Source organism: Alosa alosa, chromosome 11, assembly GCF_017589495.1.
Source record: "Alosa alosa isolate M-15738 ecotype Scorff River chromosome 11, AALO_Geno_1.1, whole genome shotgun sequence".
Taxonomy (NCBI): domain Eukaryota; kingdom Metazoa; phylum Chordata; class Actinopteri; order Clupeiformes; family Clupeidae; genus Alosa; species Alosa alosa.
In genome coordinates, this window is record NC_063199.1 from 12,236,542 (window position 1) to 12,245,329 (window position 8,788).

Consider the following 8,788-nt stretch of genomic DNA (forward strand, 5'->3'; position numbering starts at 1 on the left):
TTTGAGCTCTGGTGGCCTCTTGGCCCGGGGCCTGTTTGTGATGTTATGTTGTGATTTAGATACAAGCTTTTAAAATATCTTCCCTCATATATTTCCCCGCACACGTGACAATGCTATGAGCCCAGTCATGTTTGATCCCTTTTCAGTCAGAAAAGGTTAGGATCTTCTTTATGCATCTGCCAGGTTTTATGATGCCAGATTCTGTCAGTCAATGTGAAGATCAAGGATACGAAACATCTATGTGGTCATAATGGGAAACTTTAGAGTCCTAAACCTAAAAAGTAGGTAACAAAGTAGGTAACATTCAGCACTGATGGGTTCATGGGCGTAATAGTTCTTAGTGCCTTTGTTGGCCTGCTCTTGCTTGTGAGCACTCAGACATGTAAGGAAAGGCCCTGCTCATTGTCTTCACAGAGGGTGGAAAGCTGTTTTTGGAGCGTGGATGCTAACGAGAGGGCTGACTGTGGTGTTTATGAGCCATGGCAGTTGATGAGTCAGGCGTAAGAGGGAGCCTTGTGTTAGAGGAGGTGATCGTCATCAGGGCTTTAGAAATGGAATACTGCAGATGGAACCAAATACTCTGTCCACACGCTCAGTAAAGCTATTTTATTGATATATTTTTATAGCATATGATGTTTATTATTCATGCCGTTAAAAACCCTACTGAAGTGGCATGGCGCACACAGTACAGTACAGTAGACTTGACGTATACTAGACCAAGTTGCCTCTGATGGAGCCACTCTTGTTTAAGACGAAAGTGTAGGACCTCTGGATTTGGTGACAATCTTCAATTTTATAAATAATAAAAATGAAAATATACACACCAGTACCATTGGAAACAAAGGACCTTCAAGTCTTATATCTACATTATTACAAGTCACAACAATGCCTGTGCTCTTTGTGTGTGTGATTTCTCTGGCACTGGAAAAGTCCCCTTTTCATACAGTATGTGCTTTCTGGGGCTCCTCGGACTCTCCTGCATGTTGTGTGTGCCGCCCCAGTGGCCGGCTCTGGCTCGCCCTGCTGAGAGTGCGAAGGGCCCCGCGGCGCGCGCTGCCCTGCTCTGTGGTCAGGCTGATTAAAGCCTGCTCTGCGGCGCTGACATGGGCCCTCAATAAAAACGTCTGCAGGTTCCATGGGCCCTGCCAACGGCTACCACGCCAATGACTTCACACTGCAACCATGGCCCTGTCAAACAAAATACCTCTTGCCACCAAATCATAGAGAGAGAGAGAGAGAGAGAGAGAGAGAGAGAGAGAGAGAGAGAGCAAAAGAAAGAAGAAAGAAAAGAGAGAGAGAGAGAGAGGAGGGAGTGGACCTTTTTTGTTGGGCCCTGTTTTTTTCCACTGCTGCCTGGAGTGTGCCGTTTATAATTTTAGTTGTGGCTTGGTGGAGTACATGCTGATCTCGTTTGAGGCATCAGGCCTTCAGCTAATCAGAGGCAGTGGCTGGTACTGGAGGCAGAGCCTCAGACTCTAACAAGATCCTGCTCATTGTCCTCCACAGTCTCTCTCCTGCTCTCCGCTCCCCTTTTGTTCCATCTGTTCTTCTGTCCTCCTGCTCTCCGCTCCCCTTTTGTTCCATCTGTTCTTCTGTCCTCCTGCTCTTTTCTCCCCTTTTCCGCATTCCTTCTTTCCATTTCTTTCCCTTTATAATCATCTTGTCTGTGAAAGTATTTAACCCTTGAGTGGTTAGAAAAGGGTTTGGATATTTGGAATTCACTAATTGAAAGTTTGTGAGTAAAAAAAAGATTTTTTTAGCCATTATTTGAAATGTGAACCGTTTCCTGGTAGCTGTTGTTTCTGAAATACGTACTTTATTTTTCTTTCAACACGGTTAGTGTGGTGTCTGTAAATAGCTTTCATTGACGCATCTGATAAACATCCAGACAACCTCAGAGTTTCTCTCTGCACATCATCCACATCCAGTTCCACAACAAAAATAGCTCTTTGGGCTATGAACACAGTTTGGGCTATCTTTTTCCTGTGGTCGCTGATGCATCTCAGGCAAACAATGAAATCATGCTTTGCTGATCTGCTTAAGGTTTACAACATCAGTAAACAGATACTGTTAATCTCAATTATATCCACGGGAATTCCCTATGTGATAGATGATTCTTGAGCCAGAACATATTCACGCTGACTGTTCTGTGTAGTTAAACTTGTACTCATTGTCTTTCAGGCACGTACACACTTTGAGAGTCTAGGGCAGCATCTTGGAAAACTTGGGGAGGATATGAAGCTGGGTCACAGGGTCATTGACCTTACCAGACCTGAGGATATGGAAGGTGAGTCTGTATTCTTTTTACACTGTGTCCTATACATGACATTAAATTGTTTGGGTTTTCTGAGTCCCTAAAGCGGTTTGACTTTTTGCTCTCTTAACTTTGTGAGATGCGTACTTTATAGTAGGTGGTTTTAAGTAGCCTACCTCAGATATTTCCATTTCTTGTCATAATGTCTCATTTTGAACCAACATAGCTTAAACAATCTCCTGGTCTTCATCTTAGACAATTTACATTGTGCCAAACAGAATACATCAGCAGGCAAAGAAAAACAGACTTAACATTCTTCCCCACCACCTCAAACACCTGCTTCCCATAAACACCCATGTTTACAGGGCCCCACTGAATCCATCATGCCTTAGTTTGAAATAGTATCCATAAACAAGTAGGGCTCAGACACAGATATGTATCTGCCTCTGCACTGTCTACTGGATGTTTATTCTTTATTGAGGAGTCCTCCACCCCCAAGCCCCCCCACGGCCCGTTAGTATTTGCTCCATCAGTGGGACTTCACCTCCTCTCTGTGCTCATCCCTCTCCCCACTCCTAACCCATCCTCTAGTCTCAATGAACCACGCACAAGCAGATTAGGAAACCATTTGTGATAACATTTATACACGTTATTAGTCTGGTCACAACACAAATTACAGAGGTCCATGTTCAAACATGGATAAATGGTAGACAGTTTTTATATTACAATCCTGTCACCTTACATTGCCCTCTACTCAGGAGAAGTTTTGTTACTAAAACCAGGATTTGGTTGTGTCCAGGTAGCTGAATTGAAGTTCCTTTTTGTCCAGCAGGGGGCGGTGGCACTGTCGAGGCGCGGGTGTTCCGGGAGGCTCGTGGGAGGCACACCAATGAGCCCCACATCAAGCGGCCCATGAACGCTTTCATGGTCTGGGCCAAGGACGAGAGGCGCAAGATCCTGCAGGCCTTCCCTGACATGCACAACTCCAACATCAGCAAGATCCTGGGTAAGACAGCACCCCTCGCCTGCTTCAGCATGACCGCCAGCTTTGGATCATGAGCAGCTGGGTCTGTGAGGAGAGGACGCATATTCCTTACACCCTCTTGTGTTCTACTCATGTAAATACAATGCATAGGTATTTGGAGTGAAGAAGCTTACTGTACCTATTCAGCCAGGGATAAACAAACTCAGAACATTCTGTCTCTCCATAATTCTTTATAAAACCGTGAACATTTCTATGTCCATTTCCTCTTAGGTAGTTCTGTACATCAATTATGACTACACAGCAATAGTGTGGAACTGTTTGTAGCCTTCCCACTCAAAGTCCAGAGTATAATTTGTGTGTGGAGGTGGTGTTGGGGGTGTGGGTGTGAAACACATGAAAGCTGGGGCACTGTTTGCTCTGCCCTAAGTGACCGGTGATGTGGGTCTCCAGCCGTGAGGCGTCCAGCCTGCCTTCATGTCCAGACCCACTGCTGTGTAGCGATGTGGCAGGAGTGATGGATGCTTAGTGTTTAAAAGCTCTCGGTTAATAGGTTCCAGAAACAGAGATTTCATTCATGACACAGAGTTAGGTGGCAGCTTTGGCTGAAGCCACACACTGTCTCACTGATGCAAAGACTTGTGTAAGACCCTGTGAGTGTGCAGGGCAGGGTCCTAAGGTGGAAAATAACAGAGAAATGTAACCATGTTGGAGACAGTTGTTATGGCAGCCAGAGCACAGCGTGGCTCAGTAATGCGCACACTAACCAACTGTATCAGGTCCAGTGCACTTGTTTGAACAATACACAATCTGCCGCAACACCAGCACTGAAGAGATCAACAGAAAACACTCCTAACAAGAAAGAGATAAACTGAGGCTGTGGGCGTTTGACTTGTCCCGTGTATGTTTGAGTGCTTACTGCCCACTACAATAACACAGCTGGAGACGAGGTTAGTGTGTCAGGCGGTGAGGAATGGCCTCATCATGTCCTGCTTCCTGAAGAGGGACTTGAGATAAACCTCTGTAAACACGGCCCCAGGGCTCTGGAGTCCTTTGCCGACTCTGTGTGGCCCTGTGCTGATCACTGGATGGACAGCCACTTCAGCTCTGGGATTACTTGGGCTGGGATAGTTGTTGAACATGTTGGGGTTGTTACTGCAGATCAACTGTGCTGCCTGTATTGTGTATTACAAACATTATTTAATCATAATGATTTTGTAGATTTATATAGGCTTCACTTTGCCACATCAATTGTGAAAATGGAAAGGAAATATCTGTGATTATGTTACAAATTGAAGGCATATGAATTGGACATAGGGCATTGATGAAGATGATGACTGGCCAAACTAAGAAAAAATGTTGATGCATTACAGACATTATAGGTGATACACACAACATTGAAACAGAATTACAATTACATGGTGACAACCTGTAAAATCTGTTTTTGTTGAACTCTGTTAACTTTTGGACCATGGTCTGTACTTAAAGTAATCTCTCTAAAGAAAAACTAAAAGATGACATTCTGCTTCAATATGTCACAGCCAATCCCATTTGAAGTCCAGAACTATCAGTACAGTATGAGCACTGTATGCATGGTGACCATCCTTATCTTGCTTTTCTAAAGGTTCCCGCTGGAAATCGATGTCCAATCAGGAGAAGCAGCCATACTATGAGGAGCAGGCTCGACTCAGCAAGATCCACCTGGAAAAATACCCCAATTACAAGTACAAACCCAGGCCCAAGCGGACCTGCATCATCGACGGGAAGAAACTGCGCATTAGTGAATACAAGCAGATGATGCGCTCAAGACGGCAGGAGATGAGGCAGTTTTTCAACATGGGGTAAGAAGAACGTAACAGCATATTTTAAAGCAGCAAGTGCAACGCTTGACTCTGTTTTTGCAGTTGTTCCTAGCCCCCTAGCTTAGCTAACAGGCATTTAAATAGAATAAATCTTGAGCTTTTGTAATTCTCACATAGTACGTAATTGTTATCTTAAGATTTGTGTGTAAATGTTCCTTTGTGTATACACTGGGGTTATTTATGCACATATGACATTAATGCTTTTCTTTCAGAAGTAGTTTTGATTTGATTCAGTTCTCTATTAAAATGATACAATATAAACTGAGATCCCAAAAACTAATGTTAAAACTGAACTGAATCATGAAAAAATAGCTTTAATCAATTTGGTGTATTTATGTATTGTTAAAGCATTGTTGTTTCCCATTTTATATCTAGAAATTCATTATAGGTCCATAAAGTCAGGTGCTCTCCTAGCGCATTAAGGATCCCATAAAGTGTCTGCTGTGATATATAGAGGACAATAGGAGCAGAGTGGAGATTGAAATTGAAAGCTACAGTTAATTTAGCTTCTTTCTCTGTCTCTCTTGTCAGGCCACAAACTCATGAGATACCTGTTAACTCGAGCACAGGTACGATATATCCAGGTAATATCGCCATACCGACCACCCCACCTGCGCCTCACATAGCATCAGACTGCTCCAGTGCCTCTGGCAGCCCCGAGCCGGCCATTCCTGTGATCCAGAGTACCTTTGGCGTGAAGATGGAGCCCAGCGTCTTGCCAACCAGCGAACCCACCAACGGCGAGGACGAGATGGACATATACGAGGATTTTGAAAATGAGCCAAAATCAGACTACAGCAGTGACAATGAAACACGGGAGCCGGTTAGCGCTAACTGAGCATGCTCAGACCACTCCCTGTAAAGTCTCATATGGACTGAGCTTGCTTGGACAGCGTCCCACCAACAGGCCGGACTGTTCTTGACAGGGCATCGTAATGGAGTGGGGTGGGGTGGAGCTGGCATGGCGCGCGCTGGACTCAGGATTTTTCCACTGACTGGAGCAGGCTCGCGAGCAGCCCCCCCATGCCACTCGAGACAGTGGCACACACCAGCCAACCAAGTCACTGTCTAGCCATCACGTCGTCTGGCCTAGCCATGGTGTTCAGCAGTATCTCATACAACTGTGGGCTAACAAATGCAGATGTCAAATGCAGATATAAAGATGACCAAAACATTGAGCTGGAGAGAGAGAGAGTCTCTAAGGAGAGTAGGGGGTGAAGGGGGAGTATTTCTAGATAAGATGAGCAGATGTCATGGAAACTCACTGATGTTTTGCATGTACAGTATGTGCTAAAGTAAAGTGTGAAGATGGGTATTAACGATCAATTTGTTACCATTCAAAACATTAGAAGTCACTACAATACATTATTATATCCAAACTAAGAATACCTCCATTTCCAAACCGAAAATCAAAGTATATATTGCTCGTTAAATTATTTATGGACACCAACTGATGGATGGATCTGTTTTGGTAGAGGTATTTATTTGGCCGTTTAGCGGCATGTTGTGTTCTGAGGGAAATTAATTCTAAGCACTGGAGCTGGTGGAGATACTCCCACTGCATGTGTGTGTGTGTTGGTGTGTTTGTGTGTGTGGTGACATGTCCACCCATCCAGCTCTGCTCTGCTCATGTGCTCTGGCTCTGACCGTCACCATACCAACTGATGAAGCTCGCAGTCTCAGCCTGTTCTGCTGTTCTGTTTTTGATTGATTGAGCCAGAATCAGAGACAGGAGATGATTCAGCTAAATATGTATTGTTTTTTAGGATTGCATGCATCTGAGGCTATTAGTCTTAATCTGTTTGTTGGTCTTAAGACATTTCTTAATGCGTGAAGTTAGGTTGTTTTTACTTTTATTTAATCCTTTTTATGTATATATTTCTTTTCTTCTTGCTTCATGGACACTTTTCATAGTCAAGTCATAGCCTATTAAAACCTTGTACTGTCAGGACTTGAAACTTAAAACGATAGTATTTAAAATAAAAGTATTGCTTTATTCAGTCTAAAATGTTACTCGTACTCCCCATTGAAGTCTAATATAAATGTTTGAAATGGGGTTCCTTCGCTCACTCAGGAATGTTGTGCCAGCGTGTGAATGTGTTTTAAATGAACTATTTAAAAAGCCGGGGGAGGGTGGGGAAATGAGATACTATATATTGTTGACTTTCAATCCCATTGTTTTCAGTTGTTTTGTGTTTTTATTTGTTGGAAATCTAAAGGTGCCAAAAAGTAAAGTAGTCGAAATCATACATTATTAGTAAAGGTACTTAACAGCACAATCGCTTAATGAAATTCCAGCCTAATTACTCAGGATGTTGCCAGTTTTCTCGATGATCACCAAGTGGTAAGGGGGCAAAGGCCCACAATCATGTGATCTGTGGTGTCTTCATGGTGAACTAAAGAACACACTCAAGTATTTGGAGCCTTGGGTTAGAGGTGATGACATAGAGAAACAGGTCTGAAGACAGGGAGCCAGAAGGTTTACAATATCTTGAGCTGACACCACCAATGTTTTAAAATGTCTTAAATTTCATTGCCATTTAAGAGGAATTTGCATATGTAATGTATAAATTATAATGCAAGATGTGTAGATGTGCATGTGTAAAAAGAACCCCTAAATATTGCAGGACTGATTCCACAATCATATTTAAACCATACGGTTTACAACAGTGGCAAATATACAAGTGTTACCTCTACTTGCATAGTGAGTACATTTTTCTCCAAAGGAGTCATTGGTGATTAGGCAGAATTGTTCATCCATACCTATTTTCTAAGTGTCACAGACTAGATTTGAATCAGACTCGTCTGCTGCCAAATGTCAAATTGGTGTAATGGCATCTGGCAGTGATATGGGAGTATTCATTTCTGCTCATAGTTTTCATAGTCTTAATTTTTTCTACTTTTTTTGGAGGGGCGGGGGTATTTTAAATTAATGTTTGCCGTTTCTTTTTTATTTCAAGTTTACTAATTGTAAGTTATTTAAAAATTCTTTACATTTTTCATAGGGCAATGTTTGTAGGCTGGTTTGGAATTTGTACATTTTTCACGTCTGTGCCAAATAATGTTATGCTGGTTCAAAGACAAGACAAGATGATGTATTGTCATTGAAATATTGAAAAACAGATAAAAACAAAAAATATATTGAACCTTTGTAGCGATTCTGTTAAATATTATAAGTGTTATAAGCACTGGATATAAAGTGTATTTTTAACAAATTCTGACTAATGTGAAAATGTTCTACAATACACATGGGTTGTGACTAAAATGCACACAATTCTGAATCTCTGACATTTTGACATCTGTCTCATTTTATGTCATTGACGCTTCATTTCAAAAGAGAATGAATGAATATTGATGCTCCAGTGCTGCCTGTGGGGTCGTGACTAGTCAGCCTCCCTCAACTGTAACACACACACAAACTCACACACACACACACAAACTCTCTCTCTCTCTCTCTCACACACACACACACACACACACACACACACACACACACACACACACACACACACACACACACACACACACACATACATATCCTGGACATACATACAGAACACTTTTGTGTTAAATATTGTATTTGAAGCTATTTAGTGTATAATAACATTTTGTTGTATTTATTAGCCTCTACTGGCTCTAAAACAATGCGATCAAATGACAATCAGAAAAATAAAGACTCTGCAATTTGGA

The 8,788-nt window shown here is 42.4% G+C and overlaps 1 protein-coding gene across 5 annotated transcripts in view; it reads left to right on the forward strand.

Moving 5' to 3' along the window:
• The window catches only part of LOC125303991 (transcription factor SOX-6-like), a 75,667-nt gene extending 66,879 nt beyond the window's left edge, over window positions 1-8,788 (forward strand). For 3 of the 5 annotated variants that reach the window (XM_048258028.1, XM_048258027.1, XM_048258029.1), the window contains 4 exons: window positions 2,182-2,287; window positions 3,084-3,260; window positions 4,861-5,077; window positions 5,630-8,788. In XM_048258028.1, coding sequence (XP_048113985.1) covers window positions 2,182-2,287; window positions 3,084-3,260; window positions 4,861-5,077; window positions 5,630-5,936 — 807 coding nt within the window. In that variant the 3' untranslated portion in view covers window positions 5,937-8,788. Of the gene's footprint in view, window positions 1-2,181; window positions 2,288-3,083; window positions 3,261-4,860; window positions 5,078-5,473 lie in introns of all 5 variants that reach the window. The other 2 variants (XM_048258031.1, XM_048258030.1) reach the window with 2 other exon arrangements.